This window comes from Cynocephalus volans, chromosome 4, assembly GCF_027409185.1.
Source record: "Cynocephalus volans isolate mCynVol1 chromosome 4, mCynVol1.pri, whole genome shotgun sequence".
Taxonomy (NCBI): domain Eukaryota; kingdom Metazoa; phylum Chordata; class Mammalia; order Dermoptera; family Cynocephalidae; genus Cynocephalus; species Cynocephalus volans.
The window spans coordinates 11,771,788-11,799,129 of NC_084463.1; the positions used below are offsets into that span (position 1 = coordinate 11,771,788).

Consider the following 27,342-nt stretch of genomic DNA (forward strand, 5'->3'; position numbering starts at 1 on the left):
ATTATTTTCCATAAACTGTCTTAAGCATCTCCCGGGCTACATTTCTGGCTGTGTTAAGAATCAAGCCATCAAGAACAGCTGTGAATGTTATACACTTTCAGCAGCAGCAATGGGCTTTGGCAGGGAAGTAGGAGCAAAAAAACCCAAGTAGGACATTTCAGTTGACAGTAATGGCATTTTCCCTTCCTTGTCCAAACGATAAAAGATTCATGCTCCTAATTGCAACACTATAGCTGCCCTCATCACTTTATTCTGGGAGAGGAGGTTAGAGAAAACAGGCCTAGAGAGAGGGAGAGAAAGAGAAAGAGAGAGAGATGGATAGTAATTTCATCACTAGCTAACAGAGACTGATTAGTGCAGAAGACTCCCTTCCATAGCAATACTTTTTAATCAGGTCTGCTGTGTCTGGGCAAGCAGCTTTTGTGGATTAGCTAGACTCGGGCCTGCCAGCCTCCGTTGCAAGTTTAAACGATGACATACACAACTACAGAGAAAACAAACCAAAAAGAGTAATAAAGTCACACATTTCAATATTCAGCAACCATTAAGGGATTTAAATATTTGCTCGCTATTAAAGGCTTTCATTAGGCTCTTCCAACACCAGCTCTGGAAGACTGAAATATCAATTACAGATCAATTTTCCCCCTAAGTAAACACTAATGCAGGATAAACAGTATTAGAAGATGCAATCGTAACATTGCTGACTTCAGGATGGACTTCCTGCTGGTAACAGCAAGTTTAAACCTGGTGATTAATTAACCTGAGAAGATAGCACTTAAGGAAGATTTAAGGTGGTCACATCTGAGATATGACTGTGAGCCAGTGCACGTTTGGAGAGCAGCTGGTGAAGTCCTGGCCCAGCACATGGGTTGATTTGCCTCTTGTTAGTGGTACTGTTTCCCCAGCTCACCACTTCGAAGGATTGGGAGGGAGTAAATGGGAGTAAACTGTGCATGCGTGTGAGAGAAAAAGCAGTAGACTTGCAGTTCCTTGCTGGGATTCATTCCACAATTAAATATGCAAGGCTCAAGTTGTATTTCCTGGTACTGACCACGAGGGGCAAAGGGCATTTCATTTGGAATGCAAAATAAAACAAATATAGTTTCCTGTGTACCAAAGAGCCTGGAAGCTGAGGACTGGAGGACTTGAAAACAGAGAAGATTCCTGCTTTGAGGTCTCATTTCAGGGGCGCTCACATTATCCTTGGGCCTAACACTCTCTTCCTATCACACGTCATGATGCGGGGGGTGTGGTGGGAAACTGAATCCTGTGGCTACTATCAGAGGCACATTTCAACATTTTGAGATGAACACACATAAGGTGCATGGTTTGAGTTTTTCTAATTTGCCATACTTCATTCTGAAGGCCCCTCACAATATATGATAGCAATGGCAAGGCTTTGCTTAGCCTTAACCAAAAGGTGCTCCCCGTAAAGGGGAAGAGACACTCTGCTCCAGCAGGTCCTTGAGAATGATGGAACCAGTAACACTAAACTCAGGTTCATTGCTTCAAGGCTCATTGCTTCAAGGCCAACCTCAAACTGGGGATGAACTTAACAAATATTAAGGTCTGAAACACAGAATCGGTGGCCCATTCAGACTAAATATAAACAAGTCTCAGGTAACTAGGTGCTTGACTATCCTTCTGTAATCAACCACTACTTGATGACTGCCTACTATGTGCCTGCCAGTGACTTTAATAATTGGCCCACAAGGTCATTTGGATGATGACCGAGAATCCCTTCTTCCTTCTCTAGTACAGTGGGTCAGGACGTCCAAGCGCTTCATTTTGAGAATTCTTCCAAACCCTACATGGGTGGCTGTGAATACAAATTTCACTCTGAAGGAATGTGGCTGCCAGTTCTTCATGTGGAAGGGCTGTGTGTTTGGCATCCTGGCAAAACACAGGATGTGTGTGCGTATGGGTCTGAAGCATAATTTTATAATGACACAGAAATGCTTTCACTGAAGCAGGGTCTGTCTACCTGTAGCACAGTGACTGCGTGGCTGCCTTAAGGTTCTGGATGACAGAATCAAAGGAACATTTCTCCATTGAATAAGTCCAGAGCAGTACAAGAATTACATTTCAAGTAGACAGAGGATAGTGAAAGATTGTACCAATTAACACCTGCATATCACCTCAGGGTTCCGGTGATGTATTTGGAAAATGCAACCAGGCCAAAACATTTGTGAAAACCCTCTGGAGGAAACGACGGCCATTTTCACTCTTGTACCCAATAAAGGACTGGGCAACTTATTAAGCTCTCACTAACCAGGCTGCTTCTGGCGTCTCTCATTTGCATACCCTGCGCTGCAATGTGCAACAAGTTGCCACCTCATGTCTGCCTCAGTTCAGTGAACTTCTGGAGTCCCTTCTCTGTAGGTTACAGTTGAATCTTGACACTCATGCTACAGACAAGGGTGAGAGGGGTGGGGACACTGGACACACTGAGTCCCACAGGGCCTGGAATAACTATACTAAGGAGAAAGGGGCCATTCCACATTCTAAGATGAGGTTCACAAGGGCATGATGTGTCCGTCCACATGCACAGGGGCCCAGAGTTCCCTCCAGGTGGTAACCACTTCTTGGTAGCCATGGGTCATCTCTCTTTCTGATCATTTGCCTCTATCCTGTATTATGACTAACGTGTAATGAACGCTTACTGTGTCTGGCACCTTATTTGCTCAACACTGACTGCTTATCTCATTTCTGTCTCCTAACAACCTTTGAGGTTATGCTACCTTACAGAGCAGGAGACCAAGGCCAGGTAGGTTGGGTAAACTGCCTGAGGTTTCACAGCTAACAAGTGGGGGGGCAGGGATTTGAACCGAGGCAGTGTTGCTCTAGCCTGTGCTCTTGATCTCTATGCTGTATCACCTATATGGGTCTTTTTATACAGAGAAGATGAATTAGTGTTCCCCAGTACTCCTTGCCCTTTGACAGAAGCCAGGAGAGGTCACTGGAATCTCCATTCCCTGACCTGGGCTCTGAGTACAGCCATTAGACTGATCTACCCCCTGCACACATAACTGATTTCACTTAATTCTTCCCATACACATCAGCAGGCTGACTGGGCTATTGCCCTGTCTATCTTTGACTCACCTTCCTTCTCTGCTAAACTATCCTTTAAGATTCAGCTGGAGTCCCAGCTCCTTTATGAAGCTGTATGACTCACCAGACTTCACTGATCTCTCTTCTTCGAGAAATTCCCACAGCACTCCCTGGGCTCCTTACCTATGAGGAGGTGTGGTGTGGCATCCCTGGCTGAGGGTCACTTCATGTCTTCACATGGTATAACTGATGCCCCTGTTAGCTTCCAGAGACCACCTTACACTTCTCTGTATCCCTCACAATGCTGGGCATACAGCGGGTGCTCAGTAACTGCATATTTGATTAACCGATTTTTTTTTTTTCCTACAGCGAAAGGCTAGAGAACGGGCCAGGACAGAAGAGGCCAAAGTGAAATACAGCCTCTGGCTGTTCTGGTGCTTACCTTTTCTTTCACTGCTGAGCATTCCCCATTACCTGACCAAGAGAGAAAAGGGGAACTCAACTGCAGCTGGGTGACTGGTGGGGAGAGGGGACTTTGGGGCTGGTCAAGTATTATCCGCGCAGTTATAAGATCAGCCACCATGAAGTGCAGTCATTGTTCACTTTGGCCTGCAAGGCAAGGACGATGACAACAGACCGAGTCCTGTGGTCCACCTAGGCCTGGAGGTCTCAGCCACCTAAACAGCAAGTGAGAACAATCTGCAGGCGGCTGAACCAGTCTTCCACAGCTCACACCTTCTTTGTGTGAAAGGAGAGAGAAGTTTAAATGAAGAAGGCAGAATGAATCGTTAAGACACGAAATCCCAAAGTAGGAGACAGGTGGAGCAGCCAACACAGGAGAGTTGGTGTGGGTGGTGGGTGAAAGAGGGGGGTGAGGGCAGGAGACAAATCCATGGGAAGGGCCTGTCCCAGCTGGCCCGCCACTGCGTCTTGCGCACCTGCACAAATTGCTGAGTCCACGTGGAGGAGCCCAGACTCAGCCAGGGCACCTGGTTCACCTGTCCGCTGAGAGGATAGAAGAGAACAAGGACAGGAGGGATGAGCAGAGAAGGAGAGAGAACACGGTCCCCAGAACCCAGCCACAGCACTTCCTGGCATTTGCTGCCAGTGTTCTTGGCCCACGCAAAGTCCTAAGGAGGAAGCTGGCACCAGAGACCAGTCTCTTCTCTCACGCTGAGTCGTCCATAAGAAGTCCATAAAGAGATTAAAGGATCACTTTGTAACATTAATTTTTTTTTATTAAGAAGACAGATATTTTATAGTACTTCTTTTTTTTTTCTTTTTCTTTTGTAAAAATGGTATACATGAACCAATACAAAATGCGAATGAGAACATATGGATATGGAGTTTCTTACACTGTAACATTGTCCATGTACACCTTAAAAACAGAACTGGCCTAAAGGGAAAAATAAGACGTCGGTGTGACTAAAGAACAAGCTTATTTGGCATCAATTATACATCCTTCATTATTTTATATTCCTTTAAAAAACACAAAAAACAAGTTTGTTCTTTCTTCACTCTAAAAAAAGTGATCAACCTGTACAAAGTAATACTCAACAATACATTTCAAACAGTGCACTGTATACTTAAAAAATACATAAACCAATATACAACTAAAATCGATAATTTCCTGTTTTTGCTTTGTTTTATTATCATTATTATTTTTTTCCAATGTGTGGGGCCTACGCTTTGCAATCTACCTGAGACGGAAAACACCAATCAAAACACATGAACCTGAGACATGTCGACATAGTAAGCCATAAAGTTACATCAGGAACACTGCACTACTGTACACTTTTCAAAACAGAAAGATGGGAGGTCCCAAAAATGAGATGCCAATTCTGTGAGCAATAGTAGTTTTTTTGTGTTTTGTTTTTTTTCTAAAAAGAACTGAAAAAAACCTTTCAGTTTTCAACAACATGCTAAATGGTTCTCAGCCTTTGATATGGTTGTATTATGGTTAGAATGGGTGCTAAGGGCTCGGAATAGAGCTGCACATTATAAAATTTATTGAAAAAGGGATGTTCGTTGTGGCTTTTTGTCTTGGTTTAAGTGCCTAAGGATAGGAGAGGGGTAAACAAAATGCTGCTCGATAATGGATTTTCTTTTACGTACCAGTCCATTCCCAAAAGGCCCCCATATTGCAATGGTTCTATCAAAGGTTAAAATAAAGACAAGAAAAATAAACACACTTTCAAATAACAAAGAGTTGACACTTTTTCCCCCTTAAATAAATCAGCGTAAGTTTTCCACATAATGTAACAATAGTAAAAATGCACCTTGCAAAATCCAAAATTACTCACTGAAAATGTTATATAATATATATTTATATATATATAGAGATCTATCTTTTTGATGCCATCTTTCCATAGGGACTGTTATCCGGAGTCTGAAGCCTTACCAAAACATATGGTAAGAGTTTAGTTTTTGTCCTTCAGGACTACTTCTAGATTTCCTAGACGTTTCAGTGAAAATCCCCACATTTCTTTAAAAAAAAGGTCAATGGTAACTTGACTCCTCTACCTTTTCCCAAGGCTCCCCGTCTAAGATATGTTCAAGGTAACTTATTTTAGTAGCTATGCACTATGGCTGCCATCATGCGAGGATCAGTAATTTTTTGGCAGATGGTTCTTAAGGCTGAGGAAAGAGGCCAAGGCTAGTGTATGAAAGGTAAAAAGATAAAAACACTCACATTTGAGTTTTGATTAAGTAACTGAAAATCCCTACATGCTGTTTTTCCACCTCTGCTCTGACCTTTCGAGAACTGAGATCGACAGCAGACCAGTGTGAGAACAATACTGGCCCTTCTTTTGTCCCTCCTGCCTTTGTCAAGCCAAATTGGAAGGAATGAAAGTTTCACACGGATTCGGGTTGGAAATCCCAGCATGACAAATACCTGTAATATACAGTACATGCAGGCCACACCCTACTGCCTTCCTAACTATGCACAAAGGAAAAAAAACAAAAAACCCCCGTCCCATTCAGTCATTCGCACAACACACGAAACTTGCTTTTTCCTACAAATTAGTGAGAAGTAAGGCCGATTGGGAAAGGTGGATGGATCCATTTGGAACAGAAATAACCAGAGCAGAACTATCTTTCCCCCCTCCCTACTTCCCCTCCTGTGGCAACTCAAATTTGTCCACTTATATAAAAGCAACAGACCTCACCTGTCAGGGTTGTTTAGGGTATACAAAAAGGAGTCCTCTCTGCCCCAAACTCTTCTGGACAGTGTGGGGTATCTATACTGAGCCATCTACAGATACAGAATTAAAGACAGATTCAATCTCATTGTGACACACCTCACTTGCAGATAACCCTGTACAGTAATGTAGTTCCACAGCAAATAGAACATTTTCTGAATCACAGTCTAATTTTCTAGTCTTTACTGCTCTAAGTATTTGAAACATGGGCAGCAGCAAAGAGGTTTCATTGTTTGTTCACCCAAATCTTTACGACAACAGAGAAGAATGCATTATGGATACACTAAATTCTGAACTATGAAATCTAAACTGTGCTGGTTCTCCTTTTATGAAACTGAATTTTGAACAGAAAGCAGTTACCTTGAAAATAAACAAAAGAAAGTAAAAACAATAACAAAAAAGGGGAGGAAAAAGGTCTAAGGAATCCCAGCAGGCAAATTCCAAAATGGGAGATTTTGGAAAAAAATCCAAAAATTTTGGGGGAAAAATAAATGCTCACAAAGGAAAGTGGGGAAAAAAAGGAAACGCAACAAACAAAAAACAAGGCACAGAATTTTCTGCAGTCTACTGAAACTAAATCCAAGTATCCAAGTTTGACTTGGTAGGAAGAAATAAAAATTAAAAAAAACAAACAAACAAAAGAAGAGGTGTCAAACAGCAGAGTGTACTTTTCAAAGAACATTTGTTTTTACACAGCAAATCCCAAGCCTTCCCAGTCTCGCACCTTTCCACCCATTCATAAAAAAAAAAAAAAAAACAAAAACCACACGAATTTCTCGCAAGTTCCAATATCACTGTCTCTTTATCATCTAAATAGGGCCAGCTGGACACCTCATTGAAACAAAAAGGCTTTTCTAGATGAAGTACTCTTTCTTTTCTTCGGAGTTGTTCTGTCCTCCTTCTGCATTGATTATAGCTGTGTCTGCGTCTGCTGCGTCATCGGCTCCTTTGGCTTCATGAGTGAAGTATGTACCTGAAAGATGAAGGGGTAAAGCACCGTGACTGTCTGATGGCCTCTGTGTAAAGTGGTACAGAGATGGCAACTTGCTTTATGGCCATCATCAGCCGAAGTGGTGTGCAGGCGGCAGAGGGGAAAAAACAATTGGAAGAAGAGAGCGAGGGGGGTGAGACAAATGGGATCCGGGGGTTCCAAAGGCACCACTCCAACTGAACCGCTGCGATATAATTCAGCAAATGAGACATTAGAGCAGTGATTATGACCAGAGGATGTCAGCAGAAGAAGACGTGAGTGGGAGCTAAAAATGCAGAAAGCTGGAGAGCTGCTGACTAACGTATAAACAGTAAACAACAAGGACCAATGACCAGATATGTGCAGGTACGTGGTTAAAGACCAAAGCAAGGAAGAGCAATTAGCCAATAAATGAATTAGGGCCCCTGATGATGCATGTATCACCATCCCCAATCGTTTATTTGAACCACAGTCTCCTGGCTTCATGAGTCATTATTGCCTACCCGTAGGTGAGCCTGTGCGTGAACTTGCATGAGTGTGCTTGATGTTCCTATGCCCTCTGTTTCAGAGTGGGGTTCCAGATTGAGAAGCAACTTCACATTAAAATGGCTGGAATGAGGGCTTGGGATGTGTCTTAATGAGCAAGTGATTCTCTCTCATCATGTAACTCTAGCCGGGACCCAGATTCATGGATTTGCTAATTGGCACAGCCACTTTATAATGACAATAGACAGAACGTTACAAAGTTGGTGACATGCTTATCACCAAATCCCAACACTTTACATGGAGAAAGACAAGGACTGCACCTCAGTATGGTAGGTAGGCAGAGCTTAAACTGCCTGTCATAATCAAATAACCCTCCTCCCATTATATGCTGTATTCCTGAAGATTCTTAAGTTTAAAAAGCCTGAGAAATTTGCTCTATTTCCAGGTTTTCAAAGTGACAAATCTGAGCAAAAGGTGGTCACATGCTTCCCTCCTGTCTCCTTTTGTCTTTTGTAGAGTGATGCACATGCTCTCTCTCCTTGGCCCTCCACAGTGGCTGCTCAGACTCTGCCCTGCTCTCTGGCCTTTCCTTCCTGGCTCTAGCAAGCTAAACACTGAGAGGCTGGGAGATCTCGGCCACACAGACGGCCTTCTGAGTTATGGGTGGAGGGCGACGTACAGACAGCTCTGCAAGTCCCAAACTGTTTTCTGCCTGAGATGGGCACTTCGTATCCTAAAGGCGGTTGTCAAGTATATTGGACCTCCACTGCTGCACTCAAGGGAACTTCCCCAAACCCAAGTACTACAAGCAAGCAGTATGCAATTGCTTAGAAAACTCCGCAAGCTCAGTGCACAGTACTTGAGCAAAGTAACTGAGAAAGACAAGGGCCGACAAAGAAAAGGAAGAATAAATTACCAGGAGGGAAAAAGAGGATCAGAGCAGCATGGGGCAGAGAGGAGGAGCATTAGAAAAGATGATTGCCCATCCAGACTGCACAGCTAAGTGTGATGATTAATGGCAATTTAAATCAATTGCACTGATAATTTTAAAAATACATATTTATGTGGCTTTTAAGGCAAAGAATTTTTTTTAACCTGGGCACATCAAACTAAGGAAGTCTTTCAGCCGTTGGGACCAGCTTACCCAGAGTTCAGGGCCAGGGAATAGGGCTGGTCCACCTGCCTCCCAGAAAACAGCAGGCTGTGGGAATGCTTTTCCCACGTTTATCATTGGGGGGTTCACACCACACCTTGTACACCATCCCCTACTTTATCCTTTTTACTCTATCCCCAATGATGGAGTGTAGAATAACAACTCTATAAAGCTTTATATTTAGAGAAAATCCAAATCAAGGAGTGCTACTCATCAACTCCCAGAGCCCTAATCAGCAGCTGCTAAGATTTCTGTTTTTTTCTCTCCCAATTTCAGGAATCAGATAGGCTGTGGGGCCACACAAATGAAACTGCCTATCTAGAACAACCTTGTAAAGTCCCCAAACACAGGGGCTGTGGGGACATGTTGCTCCTGCCTGTCAAAGCACCTTGCTTACCTTTATGTCTGGCAAAATAGCGCCCCAGAATGATGAGCAAGCACAGCATGGCGAACACCACCACGGCCACGACGCCGCCAATCACGGCATGATCCACTGCCCGGATCGAGCCTTCCTCACCTGCTCGAGAATCTGTTGAGATCAGAAGAGGAATAGGGATGTAGAGCTTATTACAAGACACCAGAAGCCCCGGCGACACTGCCTCCAGGGTCAGAGGGTCACCTTCTTTTTTAATAGAGGAGTCAGAGAGAACAATCGAGATGGATCAAGTTACACTGAGGGAACAGACTGACCTGTCCAATGCTGAATTGATCTGTTCTTCCCCACAAGGCAATTTCATTATAAGTAGCATACATAGGAGTGCTAATGCATGGGTAACAAGCTTAAGAAGGCAGAGAGGGAAGAAACGGAGTCTATCCAGGCCTGACCTAGTCTGAGCCTTCACTTTATCTGTATCCAGTTGCAGATCCTAATTAAGGAGGCCGACCTAACTATTTAAGGGTGCTCCGAATGGCACCTTTAGGCAATAACGGGAACTGTGGAGGTGAAGATAAAGGCCCTTTCTATAGATGCCCAAGGATTTATCCCTGATAGGTATAGGTAGCATATACATGCTTAGGAAAAGTAAGGAGCTCTAAAGCCATAGCCGCCTAGAGATAAAACAAGTATTATAAGACTAAAGACAACTGACATGCTTGCTACATCTAGGATGTATGAGGGAGTAAGCCTCAATTTAAAACCTAAAATCCTATTTCAAAAAAGACAGCAAGGAATAATTGTCCATTGCCATGGACGATTTTTATTTTATTTATTTAACACCTCATGATGCAATTAATTTTCCTTTATAAGCATCACTCCCCCAGGATGTCTTCTTCTGCCTGAGGAATGACATGTTTGGCTGGGGAACAACTCCAGAATGAACCCAGAATGAGCTATGGTAATGCAGAATGGATGTATGGCAGGGTAAACAATTTTAATTTAGGAATGTGGCTACATCACCCCTTGCTGAAATCCTAATGGCACCCGAGATTTATAATGTAGTAAAAAACAATTATTCTCCTGTTGATTAATACATTAACATTTTGGAGTGGAAGCTAAACCATTGTCTTTTTTTTTATTGAGTCAAGTACGACACCTCCATTAAAATGATTTACTAGCTGTACCTTACAATTTAAGCACAGCAGCAACAGAAACGGTAAAAATCTTTTAACTTTACATGATTTGTGAAGTCATATGTGAAGGATTTACCATTTAAATCTTTCAGTACAAGAAGCACATGGCCTATAAATCTGTCCCCTTGCAGTTGCTGGACGCCTAAGAGAAATGCATTTCACCAAGAAGACTGAGAGTGCAAATTCAAGTCAATTTTTAAGAAAGATTTATCTCTGTCTCTCTCCAAAGAACAGAGCAAATCTCTGAAGCCTCCACCTCTAATAATATTTGAAGTTTATCGATCAAGTGTACAGATCCGTGACAGCTAAAGGTAATGGTGCTCTTTTGAGCTGAAACCTGATACAACGCATTCAGCAGGAGGGCATGATTTACACTTTCTATCGATATTTCCAATTCTGCTCTGAGATTAAGTACTGAAGGATGTGGGGAAATAACTCGTGACTGAGGGTTCCATGAAAAGTGCTTTAATTAAAAGAGTTTAAATTTTAAAAAATGGAGTATTTAAAGTGTTTCATTAAGTTACCACTGAAGGACTACAGAAAACCCCCCAAACACAAACCCAAACAGAAATGCCAAATCTGAGGTAGCAGCAGGTTGCCCAGGACAACGGGATGATGGGAGTTTAATTGGAGGATGGAGATGGGTTGGCGGCAGAGCGCACTGCAGCCAATTAGCCCACTCCGTGAGGTGCGAGCCCCTCCAGCAACGTGTCTAATAAGCTCGACTTGAGACGTGGTGGAGAGGAGTCTCCCCCCTCAGCCAACAGTGCTGCCCACCGCAGATGCCGTGGCCTCCATTGTCTGGAAAGGCACTCCAACAAGCAGAACTTGGCCGTGGCAATTTTATCTTTTTCTTTTAGAGACAACAGAGCTTGCGGAAGGGGAGCGCTCCCTGTGGGGTACTGCTGGACATGGGTGTCAGCTGCAGGAGGGTGCTTTACACAATGGAGATGCTCACCCCAACTGTACAAATCCAAAATTGCTCACGGGGGGACAAAAGTTAAAGGAAAAGCCAGGAGGATGTGTTTTCCTTAGGGAGCTGTCAAAATAGGGAATCTTGTGGAAATGAGAATTAACTAATCTCCAATTGCCATGAGCTTCAGACCTATTGAGATTTATGAGTCTTTCAACAAACTCTGTAAGTCTTAGAATTGGGTGAAGAAAACAAAGTGATACTAGATGTTGAGGAGAGGGAAAAGTTAGGTATAAGAGGCAAGAGGCAGAAGAGATCTCATCCTGGGAAGACTGAGAACAGAGAGAAGCTCTGAGAAGCTGTGCCAGGTACGGCTCTAATCCATTTGGGGAAAGGTGTTCTGTTGTTCACTGTTAAAAGACTGCCTCCTCTATGCACAGTCACAAGAACAATCTAGAAGCCTAAGAAGAGAAAGCCAGGATGGGGGGAAGGTAGAGCAGGGAGAGAGAGAGAGAGAGAATCTCTGTGACAAGGAACACACAAAAAAACCTCCCCCAAACAAAAAATCCTCACAGGGCATGTATCTGTAGAACTGAGCCAAAACCATTCATTTGACCTTTTCTCCCCATGAACTTAGTAGAGCTAAATATGCTTGGTGTTGCTATTTTTTACACGCACTTAGCCCAAATTAAATACCTAGGTTCTAGTTATCTTCCCCACCTTCAAGGACATACATATTTTATAGATACTTATTTATAAGGGTAATCTCTCCAGCTCTTCTCATACTCACTTTGATCAGAAAGTTTACTACCACCAGTTAATCACCAAGACAATTTTCCTGCCTTCAATTACTACAGATGGACACAGAGGGTAACTGATATTTAATTTACAGGGAACACTGCCGGTCAGGAGCTCCTCGCTGCCTCTTCCCACCCCCACTCCCACCTCCTGGGTTTACTGTGGGAGCTATTAATAGAGTTGTGCCCATTCTCCAAGCGCCTCTGTCATGGCTTGGCCTCTTAGGAGGAACAGGGCTATTTCCAGACTCCTCTCACGCCTTTCTTGTTTCCATGTGTAGGATGGGTGGGAGAGTTTCTATAGTGCTATTAATTGGCTCAAGGCAGGTGAGGGATGGGGCAAAAGCTGGTTGCCTACTGTGGGTAAGAACTGCCTGCACCTGCAGGCTGATGCCCTGCACGTGATATGAAGCAACCGCTCAAGATGCTACACAGAGAGGCACTGGGCTAACAGAGAAGGATGAAAGCTGGAAACTGAAGGGATATCGACCCCCAGCAGGAACATGGCTCCAACAGTCCATTGGCCTCTTGACCTTTCCTACCCCACTCATGAGGCAAGAACTCTGATCGGTTCCTTGAGAAACTACTTCTAAGTGGAAAGGCTATGGCTTTCACCATCAACCAAAGATCTTGCTCCTTTTAGTGTAGCAGACCCTTTCGTCCAGTTCCCATGAAGTGCCGTCTTTCCTGGGGACATCCTCTCCAGATTTCTGGCTCCCTTTCTGAGTCAGGCAGACAAAGAAACCAAAGGCAGATTCTACAGCTGCCCCCAGCTTCTCAAATGAATAATAAGTGTGGGCATGTAAAGCACTTATACATATGTCTGGTCCTCAGGCAAATGGACATCTCCTTGTTTTGCAAAGTCATGTTTTCTTGTTCCCTAAGAGGCTACAATTGTTCCTCTTAGTAACAGGTATAAGAGTGTTTCTATTCTGGGACTAAGCTCTATACCCAACATCCTGAAAAGTAAAGCCATGTTTCTGCTTGTTGTATGGTTATAGCATAAAGGTTACCCCGGCCTTGAAGAATCAAGCGTGCTCGTGTAACACAGTTGAACTGGAGTTAAGAACCTCATCCAAATAATCTCACACGTGACCACAATTGAATCAGGCCTAGTGGTTGAATACTTGTAATCTGTAGATACACACTGTAAATGCTGGCTGGTGTTCATTTCAACACACACCCTGCCTGCCTGTCCCATCCCATCCTGCAGCTATTTCTATGGCTCTGAGTACGATAGATAAATCATGAACTGTCTAGTATTTGTGAGTTAGCTTTTCTTTTGGCAAAAAGCTGAAACAAACTTGGCTCCAGGTGAGAGTTTACAAGATGCTTGCAGAATGTTAAGTTGCCTACTACTGCTTGGGCCATATCTTCAACCACCCTGGGCTCGCTTTAGCATCTTAGAAATTGCAGGGCAAAAAATCTCAAAGAAACTCCCAAGAGTGATGCCCCAAACTGCTCAGATTTCTCTACTTTGGGCCAGCTGACCTGGCCCAATCCATTCATCAGGGGCAATATGGAGGGAAGTTCTAAAGGCAGTAGTTCCCTAGGGCCTGACAAAAACGGTGATTGTTAGTGGAACTTTAGTCTCCTTTTCCCTCCCTCTAGGGGACTTCTCTTTCTCTAGTTGCTTTCACTCCTCCAGCTACTTGCCAGTTGTTCTTAATGCAGCACTGCCTCTGTTAAACAGGGCTTTTCGAGAGCTCCCAGTTTCTTTAGCTATTTTACCACCTGGCATGGGACGTGTAACACAAACTTCCACACAAATGCCATAGTCATGGATCTGTGATAAGCCTAGAAGGCTCTGCTGCCAAAGCAGGCATCCATGGATATTTGGGGAATGGCCAGTCTACCCTAGACAAGCTGCTGGCAAATGGGGACTTTGGCAGAAGAAGTCACTGAGCAGATAGATCCCCACGGCAACTTCAGCCTGCCCACCCTGAGGGCCAGAGTCTGATGCCTGTCTTTTTGCCAAAAGGACACCAACTTCTCTACCTCTGAAGCGAAGTGTGATACAGTGATTTACAATAAAATATGTGTCATGGGGCACGACAGCCACACTGCACTGGCTTATGCTCACATCTCAAACATCCCTGGCTCAGGCTTTAAGGCACATTTAGCCAATCTAGGGAGATCTGGACACTCCCCTTAAATGCACATATTTATTCTTTTCATAGGTGTCATCTTAAAAATTAATATTTAAAACATGGGGAGATCCTAGTGATATCAGTCATCCTTCTATTTACTGGACAATTCAGATGTTTAACCTTCTGTACTTCCCCCATCCATGGTGAAAAGAGTTAGAACTGCTGACCTTTTCTAACAGTTCTGTCACTTGATTCAGTTTTAGTATTTTTCCTGGGCTGAGGTCTTGCCGGACAAGTCAGTTTAATTAAAAACTCTTAGAATTGGTATCTATAATGGAAATGCTGCCTCCAGCTTCCTAGGACTGTAGGGATTAGTCTTTCTCAGAGAAAGCTTAATGACTATGATGTCACTTGCTACTTCTTGCTAGGAAGAAAGAAAAAGCCTGGCAGTGAATTTTCCAAATCGGGAGCAAAAATAAAATTTGACCTCAAAAACCAACCAAACTAACCAAAATCAAAAACAAAACACACACACACAGATGCACACGCACAATCTAGAAGCATCTGAAAAATGCAGCTACTCACTCGTCACCTATTGTAGCCCCGTCTATGGCAGCAAAAATAAGTGTGCATTTTAAAGAGCACAACTTTATTACTGAAGGGGAACAAACTGAATGGCATGCGCTGACAAAATGCCACATTATTTGCTAATCCTAATATGTTATTCTTCTTTAAGATTTGCTTTTCTCAGCACCAATTCAATTATAGATGCTACAAATCCTTCTGACATTTAATTCCCTCTTGTCAGAGAGTAGTAAATGTATACAGTACATGCACAGCTTTCCCATTAAGATGTTAATATATATTGGAGCACAGTAGCCTCTATGCAGCATAACCTTTCTTTTCTGTCTATGAAAGTGAAAGGGGAGGAATAAGCATAAAGCGAGAAAATCACGAAGATTCCCATATAGCATCCTAGGCGTTCAGTACTATCCATCAGCTGCATTCAGTTCTAGCAATGTAACTGCAGCTATTCTAACATTTCAAACGAACTATGTTAAGCTACTTCAAGGAAAACTGCAGTGATCATCCTCTTCGTGCCACCTGAAGCTCTCTCAGTATGCGTTCATTTAAATTAGAAGTGCTGCACACGAATTGTGGCTGTACTTTGTCACTAGTTGGTGGTCAGGACTCAGGGCTCTCTCAGACTGTTACTGCCTACATTATCTCCCTGAAACAGGCCTGAATGAGGGGCAAGTCAGGAGCGCATCTCCTGCATGGCCTGCTGTAAAGTGCATTGGACTTGCCATCAGATCTAGGACAGAAGTTGGGCCGCACAACTTTTCTCTGTAACTTCATGCAGGCCAATCAGCCCCTCTGAGCCATTGGGCACATTGATATACCTTATAGGGTCACTTTGAGAGGCCTACATGTTGCCGAATGTGAAAGTGTCTACCTGGCTCGGGGCTCAGAGTATCATAGGGATACAATTAAAGTTTGCCAATTTTAAATCTTCTATATTAAAGCCTGAGGAGGGTTTTTCCAGTTATTATCACTGACCCAAGGCAAATAATTATCAGCTGCTTAGGGGTAAGGGCTGTGCTGCATGCTCAGCATTGCTCACACATGGTAAGATGCCCAGTAAATACTCGCTGAGTTGAAGTCAGCAGCTTTCTTTTCATTGGTAGACAGAAATCAACATTGTAACTCTATGGTGGGCAGGCTGTGGGCCTGGTGGCTGAAGGCCATCTAGTTCAAGTTATGATTCAGGTGTGTCATTTCAGTATCGGATATTAAATACTTGTTGTCAGCTAAATGTGAGAACAAGTGGGTTTTTTTTTTTTTTTCAATGTTGACTTTTCTCCCCTTCAAGTTACTAGATTTAGTTAATTTAGCCAACAGTGGAATAACTTGATGCAACACATGTAAATCGTCCCGAGGCACTTAGCATCACCAGAGAGACCGAAAGCCACACTTAGGAGTCCGCTCTACTCATCTCCTAATAATGAGGACTTAGAAGCGTGATCGCCTTTTCCATTTCAGGCAACAGGACGGCACTGAGGATGACACCAGAGTTTTCCTTAAAGGGGCATCCACCTGATAAGGAGTACAGAGCGGCCAAGTATTTCCAAACATACATTTCCCACTAGAATCTCTCTCTGGAGAAAGATGCTTCAGTGGACCTCAGGCATTTGGGGGTGTGAGGAGGATGGATTAATGAATATGGTGAAGTCACCCCAAAGCAGTGTCCAACCTGTAGAACTGGAATTCATGCTTTGTGTTGTGGTCTGCCAACTTTTTTAGTTTGGAGGAAAAGTTCCTATTTGATGGTCTCCTTCCTCCCCATGGTGGAAACAGGAGGATGTTGGATTATGGGAGTGATCAGCAGTACAATGAAGTTCAAACTCACATTGTGGGGAAGTCACAGACAAGCTGGCATGGGCCCACTATGACGTTTTTAGTCTACGGCCTTAAACAAAAAATTTTAAAAGGGAATCTACATGGTTTAATGTTTGCCAACTCATCACGTTCCCATGGCATTTAGGATCATCTCAGGGGGACACAGATCCCATAATTTAGGGGAGTCAGTGGGACAATGACACTGAAAACATCAGAACAGTCTTTTCTGAAGGGCAAAGAGCTTGATTAATGCTGGAAAAAAATCTTTCCAGGTCAGTCAGCACACAGCCTACGCCCGATGGGCTACGGAGACCCTGACTCCTTCCTTCTCACTCCCGGGATGTGCGAGCTGAACTGAAAGGCACCAAGGAGAAGAGGATTCCCAAAGACCCCAAAGTGTGGATTTCACAGGGGAAGGATGACCACTCTGAACCAAAGTTCCTATTTCCTCTAGAGGCGGGGAAACCCATGTTCTTGTTCTTTCTCTTACGTAAATCACTTTACTCTTTTAGCCCCAGTTTCCTCACTTATAAACTAACAGCCCTGCCTTACAATCTCATGGGATTTTCATGAAATCCTCCATGGCTGGCTCACTGTCATCCATTGGGTCTTCCTGTCCTAACAGCCTTCCCTGGTGAGTTTTTCTCCACTAGCCTCTACCTCCTTCCAGCCTCAGTCCCTCACATTCACTTCCTTCAGTTTTATTTTTCATAGCATTTGTCACGGTCCAAAATTAACTTGTGTTTCGAGTCTGTCTCCCATCAGCATGTCATTGTGTGAGAGCGGGGCCTGGCCCGTCAAACCCACGGCGGCTCCAGCTCTGGCTGGGTCTCCTCTGCTCCTGCGTCCCTGGTGTCCAGCCCACAAGGAGCTCAGGCAGTGTTGTAGAATGGGTAAAGACCAAATGAGATAATATATGTGAAAGTATTTTCTAAGCTGTAAAGTGCAAGACAGATACAAGCTAAATCATATCACACTTTAGATTTACGGGCCATATCTTTAATATATATATATATACTATACTATACAGCCCAGCTGGTTTTTGATGTTTTCTTTACTACTGTTATTGTCACTATTAGTCTACAAAGGAAATGAAAGAGCCTATTTGCCAAATCTGGGCCACATTTTATGTGGGGGTCAGGAAGGAAAGAGTTCCCCCTAAATGCTGGCAAGTGACAGTTTCCCACATACATTTCAAACAAGTTGAGCCAGGATATTAGGGTACTTCCAGTAACCAGATGGCCATAGATTCCACCTCTGGACTGATATCTGGCTCCAAAGTCCTTTAAGTGCTTCCATTATCTAAATTTAGATTATATTTTGAGCTCGTGTTTCCTTTGTAATCCATTTAGGGGACTACAGTTGGTTCACCTAGGTTTCTCCTTAATACCTTGGCAAGGGTCATTAAAGCCATTTAGAGTTTGCCCTCCACGCATACTTTTTTGTGGATTGTGAGGGAGATGTTGTTTCCAGGACAAGAGCTGAAGCGTTTTGGAGAATGATGACAATTCTGGAATGTCTCGTTGGTGCCTCTGCTTCAAAAGCAGAAAACCGATGGCTTGCTCCGACTTTGCTGGAGGGCCACTCTTGGGCATGCTGTATATTTCCCACCTCATCTACCAAATAGTTCCCAATGGTCCCTCTATTGCTGAAGAGAGGGAGGCAGTTGGAGACATTTTTAAAAAGTGTTAAAATAAAATAGAAGGATAAATATGCTTAAAGCTATTCTATTCCACATGGGTGGCAATAACCACCAGCTGTCACCAGGAAACAGCAGATGTAATTGATAAAACAATTCAAAACTCTTGTGGATCCATCACCAATAAAGTTAACACCCCAAAAGTAAATGAAAGGTTTCAAAGTAGAACTGGATAAGCTCCCCAGTCCTGCCAATAATTAAATCACTGAACTACATGCAAGCATGATGTTTTTCTGCAGATTCAAAGAGGAGGATCAGTCAGGCGACTTGCTCTGTTGGGTGAGGACAGAGCACCATATGTTGCTTATGAAACCGTCATTAACTGAGGCAGCACTGGTAAGTGGGGAAGAGGGGGCCAAGGGGCAAGAAGAAGACAGACCATCATTTTTCAGTATATAGCACTTATCCGTAATATGGAAAGGATGAAATTTCTACTCTGATGCAGCAGGGAATGGATGATATTATTCATTACCACAGTTTAGCATTAAGTGTGCAACACCTACTCTAATTTATTGATGGACTGTTTAAGACGGGTGTTAACCTGTTTGTCTTGTATTATAATTGAATTCAGTCTCTAGGCTACAGAAATTTGAGAAGTTCATCCTTTCTCAATCAATATGCTCCCCTTCAGTGACCCATTTCAAGACAGCTTCATAAAAAATAATGTATTTTGTTTTAATAAATTTAAACACTATGACAGCTGCTCAATTTTTATTGGTTGTTTTTTTTTTCTTCAGATGTCTTTTTGCTGCCGAGTGCAGCCAAGCTCACAATCAATAGTAATTGATTAATCAGCATCCCCTTTGAACAAAGGTGCTAATCAGTTTTTGATTAGTTCATCAAACCAGATGCAAAGGCAGCCCAGCCCCACCCAACACAGTTCATCAGTGTTCTACATGACTTATGGCTCCTGAGCAGTAGATGACTGCAGTGTTCCTGGAGGGCATGGGGGAAGGGGGCAACACAATTATTAACTTAAGTGAATTATTATGAACACAAACAGTTGTTGGTTTATTGCTCTTGACTTGGGTGATGGATATGACTGCAGCAGGGACCCATCTGATATGATGCAGTGCTGAGACTCGGCGTGTTACTAATTGATGCTGCTGGTGGAAAGGGTGGATGGCTGATTCTTCTAAAGAGGAGAAAGATCAGTTTTGCATATCTGAGTGGTCCTTGTCTGGCTTATATGCCAAGACGGATCTGGGCCAACTCACCCTACAAGCTTTCTTAGGATCCTTGAGAAGATCCAATTGCCAGGGCCACTGTGAGAGTTGTTTTATTTAGGGTCAGTATCAGAACTGAGACTGTGTACCACCAGAAACAAAGCAAAAATTGCTTACTTCCAGCATTACATTTTTTTGGAGCAGAGAGAAAGGCTTATTCATTCTTATTTTAAAAGAAAATCAGGCTAATGTTTTTGAAACTTCTCTTAAACACACCACAAATAAGAGTCAAAAATGAATCACTCCCTAGATGGACTGGCTGTCTTTCCAATCTTGTGTTTTTTTATCTAAATTCATTGGGATTTCGCATTCATTAAACCATCCAACAGTATCAATTGGGTGCTTACTACATGACAGGCATACAACGGTGAACAAAACAAACATGGCCTCCTGAAGCTGCCACTCTGTAGAAAAATCCAACAGCTGAGCTCCAACTGGGACATGCTACATAACAGAAATGTGCTAGGGTTTGACCGAAGCACAGTTAAGGACTGCACATCAACAACCAACTATTCAAGGGAGTTGCAGTGAAAACTCTTCAGGAAGGGGCAGCATGGGACTTTTCTTTCCAATAGATTGGAATAAATGTCCACAGTCCTATGCCTTATTTTCTCCACTGCAATGACAAGGAAGGGGCCCTGCGTACTGATTTATAAATGACTGATCGAAATGTTTAAGAAGCTGTAGCTAGTTTCCAGTGAAGTCCCACAACATCATGGGACTTTATGTAATTGTTTAGCTCTTACTACTTTAAATCTCCTCCCTCCCTCCTTTCTGGGATATGCTTCTTATTCTGGATTAGTAACACCTAAATCCTGGAATCAAGCATGAAACCTACTTTTGCAAGAGCTCAGTGTGCTGTGAAAAAGGTCTGTGGTGGATAATTAGTTTACATCATGGTGTGTGACAAAACAATTGTCCCCCCTTCCTCCCTGCCCTTCTCCACCCCCTTCTTCTAAGATAACTATGACATGGCCTTTCTAGTCTATTCCACAGAAGTAGACAATCAGTATGAGTTTGTTTGGTTTTTTTTTAATGATCTTGTCACATAATCCAACATCTTTAAACTGCTTTGTAATGCAACAAAATTTCTTCTAGGACATAAACATTATTTTAAGCCACCAGACAGAATGGCTTTAGTACAATCCCCAAAATAACTTGACCTCTACTGCATTAATAGCATTGGCCCCAATCTGAAATATAAATATCACTACCACAGGGAAGGGTGTGGGGGTGGGTGGGAAGGAAGAAAGTGTTGACAAAAATTTGTTTTTTAGTAGTCTCAAAATCCTCACTTGCTATTTGATTGCTCAGCAAACCAAATGGCCATTTTGTAGAATTGGACAGACACCCACAGGTTGGACACTGCAGTGCCTTACCTAATGACTAGCCCTTACCTGAGAGGTCCTCACTGTCCAGTTCTTCTGCGGAATTGGGCAACTGAGTAAGGCCTTACAAGTAAAAACAAATCGTTTTTCTTTTCATTCCTCGAGGGACATAAACAAAACACTTAAGAACTGAGGATGAATTTCTTAAAAAACATGAGCCAAATCTCTTGCTATCTCTCTCCTTTTTGGATAGCTTGAATGCATTAATCCATAAGTACATTTCTTCAATCATATAATTTTGTTATTGATACACAATCGAGGCAGAAAGATTCCTCAGTCTCCACTGTTCAAAGCACATGAAACATGAAGGTGAATGTTTAAAATCACTCATTCATAACAGCATGCAAAAAAGTAAATAAATAAATAAAGCTGATTGTTAGCTGTTGATGCTCTGATATATCTCTTAAATACAAATGTATTTAGGTGTTAAATACTGATATATGTAAGTTTTATTTCACATTTTACTGTAGATTGAAATCCTTTGCCAATACTGACAAGCACAGTTCATTATCAATTTATGATGATCTTGGATCACATATTTCAAAATGCCACAACATCGGTTAACTGCAGATTGCAGGTTATTCCTTCATGGGAAAATCTGATTTGCAAAACGTTTTTTTTTTTTTTTTTTTTAAAGAACCTCATAAATCAGTGGTATTCCTGAAAAATGAAACCCTCAAAGCTGAAAAAGCAGTTAGGTCAGGAGGTAGTCAAGTGGGGGCTTGCAATGCCGGTATCCAGTCAACCTCAGTGTTGGCCAACTGCGATGGTTCTCGGCTAGCTCTGATTTGAATTAAAAGAGGTGAAGAAGGAAGTAAACAATGGGAAGCTTGTGCTTTATTTCCAGGCTGATCCTATAACGAAGTTTATTAAACAACACAACATGTGAGACGGTCGAGGTAGCCTTTACTCGTTCTTTGCTGTTCTGTTCAAAAGTCCTGTCTGGTTGTCCCTGAGTCTCTAATTCACACACAGTTTGCTTATACTTCTCTAATGGGATTTGTCATTTTTGCAGATGTTTGTGGGCCTATTAAACTGCAAGGTCTTTGAAGACAGAGGCAAGTCTTGTTTATTTCTATATCTTTCCCTTCTCCTGTATAGCCAAACATAAAGTATATACTCAGCAAGTATTTGCTGAATTAATGGTTTGGGAGTAATGCTTAGTGAACTACCTATCAGAGCATAAAGCAACCAAAACAAATGCTCTGGAAACAAGTAATATAAAACTGATCGTGCTGTTTTAAAAAACCCAAATGAACCAAAACAATCATGTACAAACGGTCACTAAAGCTTGGATTTTGTAGGCTGCTTTATTAAGAAGCCAAATGAATATTGACAGCCAGGCTGACTCTGTGAAAGGAGACTGCACCATCAGCCCTGGGGAGGAAGAATTTCCATCATGACCCTTGGGTGCCACTACTGAGGAGCAGGTGCCGATTAAAAATGGGAGGATTTCGAGTCCACAGGTGCTCCAAACTGTGGTAACTATAGAGAAAGCAGTGAATAGTGCAATAAATTATAGGGACAACTGTGTATGGATGCTATCCATTTATTCTGAAATCTGATTGGCTGAAAGTGTTGCTATCTCTAATTGGCTTTATCCATTGTATAAAGACTGATGAATACAATTATGTGAATAACTGTTATAAATGGGCAACATAAAGTACTTCTTTGTAGTTAATTATAAATTTGCAGTTCTCAGAAGGCTAATCCCTCACTTCTACGTGGCCCAATGAATATCAAAGTGTTCTACATACGTGCTTGGTACCCACTGAACCATATTAAACAAGGATGTTTCAAGTAGGCAGCTTTACCGCTGAAGGCTTGTTTCCATGGGGAGGGCATTAGAAAGCTAATTTAAAAAAATAAAGACAAATATGTTTATGAGATATCATTGATATGCAAAGTTTTCCATTAAAAAGCAACAGACAGTTGATATACACCTCATTAAAGCTGAAACTGTCATTTTTAATGGCATAAACTTTAAAATATACCCAATCATCTGGAATCTACAGCTCAGATTATATTCTAAAGTGGGAAGCCATTTAGGCTAGTGGCGTTAAATTTATTTTTGCCGTACTATCGTTTTGTATGAATCTATAGTGCTCTGCCATAGTTGGATAATTTCTGAATAAATATAATTAGGAAGAGTTTACTGAAGCACTGGGTGTACAAGTGAGGACAAGCAAAATTTACCTCCTAAAATTGCTTTGGCTCAGGTATTTTTCTTTCATGTTAAAAATTGTATACCTCTCATTTTCTCAAAGAAAAAGACAGATGCATTTTATGAAGCAGAGAATATTCTTCAAAAGGAGACTTCGTAATTAACAATAAGTGGGAAATTACTTCTTGGTTCTTCTCTTTACACTTTCATATCATCCATTAAAACCCTTTCTAGTCACTTCTAATTAAAAACATATTCAACAACTTCTTTAAACTTTGCTTAAAAAATGAAAGTTTATTTACTTTTTGTCCATATGGGATTTTTTGGAGCAACTAATAAAGTTCTAAGGTGCAAACACAATCATTTAATATATGTGCATGACAGTTGTCTCTTCTGCAGACACGTCTTTAGCTTTTTCGTGGTGCTACAATGTGATGTAACGTATCCTAATCCTTCTCAGACAGTGCTTGTATAGTTGTGATCTCCTTTTCAATAGTAATTAGTGGCTTCTAAAAGCAGTATGTGGCAATTTTAAACCAGGCTAAGGAAAAACTCAAAAAATTAGAAACAAGAAATCCTAGAGATATTTAAATAAATTCAAGGTCAAGTAAAATTTGAATGCTTATGGGTTCAGTTCATCAGGATATCATTTTTTCAGAAAATTTCATAAACAATGATCAAATAAAACTTCCAGGAAACAAAAACTTAGCCCACTGGCCCTAGTACCATTCCCATAATGAAAAACAAAGTAGGCGATGGTCTCTCTCTTACCTAAGCCGCATACATCTGATCACTTGGCCATATTATGGAAACTGTTACTTCCATCACCAGACATAAGAGTTCAGACGCCCCCGGTAGTTTTAATCTAAAAGCTCAGTCATCCTGTTCTTCCTGCTTTGTCAGCTTTTGTGGAGAGTTTTTCCCTTCTTCCCATTAGCAGAAATTTGGTTCACGCCGTTAAACAGTAGCACATTGTTTCCAAACTGCATATCAAGGCTGAAACACAATCTTCAGGTCCTGCAGCCATTCGTAAACCTCTTTAGCTTTGTTCTTGTGTAGAACATACAATGTCTGCAGAGTCCCTTGACTGAATGACAGCCTCTGAATGCCATTGTTATGTACTCACACAGAGAGATGTACAGAGAGGTACATACACAGAGGGAGGACATAGCGGTTGTAATAATGCGCACTGCTGGCTATTTTTCTTTAAAATGGGCTTAAGAATTTCCCCACAATTGAATATGAAGATAAGAAAATTTCATGTGCTTTCAGAATTCCATTGTGGCTTGCACTACTTATAAAATAGTCAGGGAAAGGGAGATTCATGGGGCAGTTACCTAAGAGCAGTGGTCTAGGGTATGAGCATGGATCTAGCACAGGTCAAACATTTTGAAATCAAAAACTGAAAATGAAAAATTATTCTTCAGAGGGGTTCCAGTTTGAGTCTTACCACGATTACATACTGAATTAAGAAATATTTAAAAACTCATTTGGGATATGAAAATTTATGAGATCATTAGCCTTTACTGAATCAAGAGGTGGAAAAAGCAAGAGGACAGCTAGACTTGAAAATAATAGAAGGGAGAAAGGGGGGGAGGGAGGGAGGGAGGGAGAGGGAGGGGGGAGAGAGAAAGAGAGAGAGAGAAAGAAAGAGAGAGAGAGAGAGAGAGAGAGAGAGAGAGAGAGACCCTCAAACCCAGAGGAAGCCAGCTGACTGCAGTGCAGCAAAAGCACAAGCACTATTCCAGACCATGGGCATGCTGTCACCCGACCCCTCACGTGGGGGAGGAGGTTGGGGAGAGGGAGAGGGGATACACAGGGCAGAAAAAGAACAAGGCACAAGACACAGAGAAGCGCCCACGTCTGAACAAACAAAAACCATCACACGCACTCACACATCAATAATCATAATGACTACACCATCCGTGCGTTAAGTCACTCATGCATTTCTGCCATCAATTTCAGAGCATGTGGTATCATATCAGGATTTGGCAGAGTGTTTGGTTTTTTTTTTTTTTGGTTTTTTTTTTTTTTGCATTGCTCAACATGCACACATAACACAGGATTCTTCCTGTCCAGGCCTTAAGGATGAGCTCCAAAAACCACAAATGCTCAAGATCCTTACTTATTCAAAGAAGATCCCTTATGTGAGCCTAGTCTAAAAATCCCATTCTTACACTTACATTTATTCTTTACCATCAATTAGAGCCTTAAAAACACATTGTGGCTAATTGCTGTCTGCTTTTCTTTTTGGAGAAAATCCATTTGATTTTAAATCATGCCCATGCACTTCTAATCTTCCAATACATGCTTATTCCAATCAGATATTGGTAAGAACAAACGATCAGCATACATAAGCAACTGGTATAAACTTCATACATACTCTAGCAACACAAGCTTGAATAAAATATTTTAATGAGTCTTCAAAGGGAAAGCTTTAAAAAATTATTTTTCTTTTCCCTTTTATGAAAGAAAAGAGAAATATGGAAGGAAATATAGTATGAAAACTTTTAAGACCAGTAAGATGGTCACAGCTGGTTGACCTAATATGTCTTGTCATTTAAGTTGCTAAGTTAGAAAACTACTTAATGTATTTCTAGGCCCAGATTGTCATAATGAACATCTGAAGATTATTCTCAAGTGAACAGAAGTCAAATGGTTGCTGTACTGAAAAAGTTGGGTTTTTAGCCACAATTCACTAGAATAAAATTAGTTTTATATCTTTATCTCTTTGGAAATCTGGTGCCCTTCTTTATAATTTCCACAAGGTTCTATTATCCTTTCTATCCTGACCAATGACATGGAAGATATTTTCCCCCATCAAGTAAAATTTTAAATATTACTTTGGCTTTCATTAAAGCTTTCTGCTGTGGGCAAGAGCATGTGCTGTTCAAAATAGTGGTTGGAGCCCTTTGTAATGATGCTATGAAGATTTTGGACAAGTTGAAGAATGTATTTATGAATGCATTATATAGGGATCAGCTGTGATTATCTATCACTTCTCTACTCCTCTGCTGTTAAGGAGTCCAGTTTAAAGTATGAAAATTATTTATCTATCTATCTCTCTCTCTATATATATCTAAAACAATAAGGCTATTCTTACTTCTTATACTTCCCCCCAAATTTCTTGGTTCTAGGTATATTTCCCATGTACTGCCAGTCGATAACATCTTACTGAGGTATCACTGGCTTGAACATTGTCCCCAAACTAAGACAGTGGTTGCTTCTCACAATACATGAACATCTCCATTTTCTGCCACTGGAATGCTATAAAGTCCTATTCTAAGTGTCTCTTTATTATACCACAAAAAGAGATTATCTTCCCTTTCTCTCCAAAGAGAAAGACCTGGTTAAAAACAGTACCCTAAAATCAGGACTGGCCCCTAAATTAACTTCTCATTTTTCAGATCAGGGGTTAAATTTCCTACTTTGAATACCCTATCCAACTCCAAGACCTACATTCACTAGCATCACCTAAGTACATAAATTTTATTAAAGGGACTTAGAAAATAGAACTCTGGAGACTTAGGATATAAATGATCAATATTTCTTCAAAGAGCTCACAGAATTCAGGAATCTTATGGTGAGATTTGACCCTGTAGTTAATTATAGGAAGCTCAGAACTTAAAAGTATCTTAAAAAGAATAGAACAAAATCTCTTAAACTACATTAAAATAACCTTAAAGCTCTGAGAAAAATCTATAAAAGTCAGGTGGTGCTCAATTAATGATGAAACCTACAAATAACTAAGCTTAATGGAGTGCAGTGCCTGAGATGTAGCAAGCACTATGTGGCATTACCTTAGAAAGTGGAAGTTTTATACCTAATTGATTTCTCATGATTGTCAGTGAACCTGGTCCCTTTAACTTGTTTTATAACTTTTCCAATGACAGAAAAGGGCAGAGTGAACTGAGAGTGGGGTGGGGAGGTATATATTCCTCTGTATCTAAGTTTGTTTTGCTTTCTCAGAATTCCTCATAGGGAAGTTCAGATATGGGGTGATCTGCCAAACATCAGGGCCTGGCCTTCAAGGATGGCTGACACAGGGCAGGCTTTACTTAGAGATTTTTTTTTCCAACTGTAGGTCTCTTTAAGGAAGTCAGTCTGTGCTAGAAGATGTTTCTCTAAAAGTTGAATTAGCACTACAGGGTTGGCTGATCACTTCTTGTCATTTAAGTGACAGATTTCCACCCTCCACAACGTGTGAAGTGATTGAAGTAGGCCCTTTACCAA

At 41.7% G+C, this 27,342-nt stretch overlaps 1 protein-coding gene across 4 annotated transcripts in view; it reads right to left on the bottom strand.

Annotated features, from left to right (window-relative positions):
• Positions 1-6,902: 6,902 nt before the first annotated feature.
• The window catches only part of CADM1 (cell adhesion molecule 1), a 309,961-nt gene continuing 289,521 nt past the window's right edge, over positions 6,903-27,342 (bottom strand). For 2 of the 4 annotated variants that reach the window (XM_063093828.1, XM_063093827.1), the window contains 2 exons: positions 9,261-9,392; positions 6,903-7,227 (listed from right to left, as the gene is read on the bottom strand). In XM_063093828.1, the coding sequence (XP_062949898.1) occupies positions 7,109-7,227; positions 9,261-9,392 (251 nt within the window). In that variant the 3' untranslated portion in view covers positions 6,903-7,108. Of the gene's footprint in view, positions 7,228-9,260; positions 9,393-20,954; positions 21,045-27,342 lie in introns of those variants that run through there. The other 2 variants (XM_063093826.1, XM_063093829.1) reach the window with 2 other exon arrangements.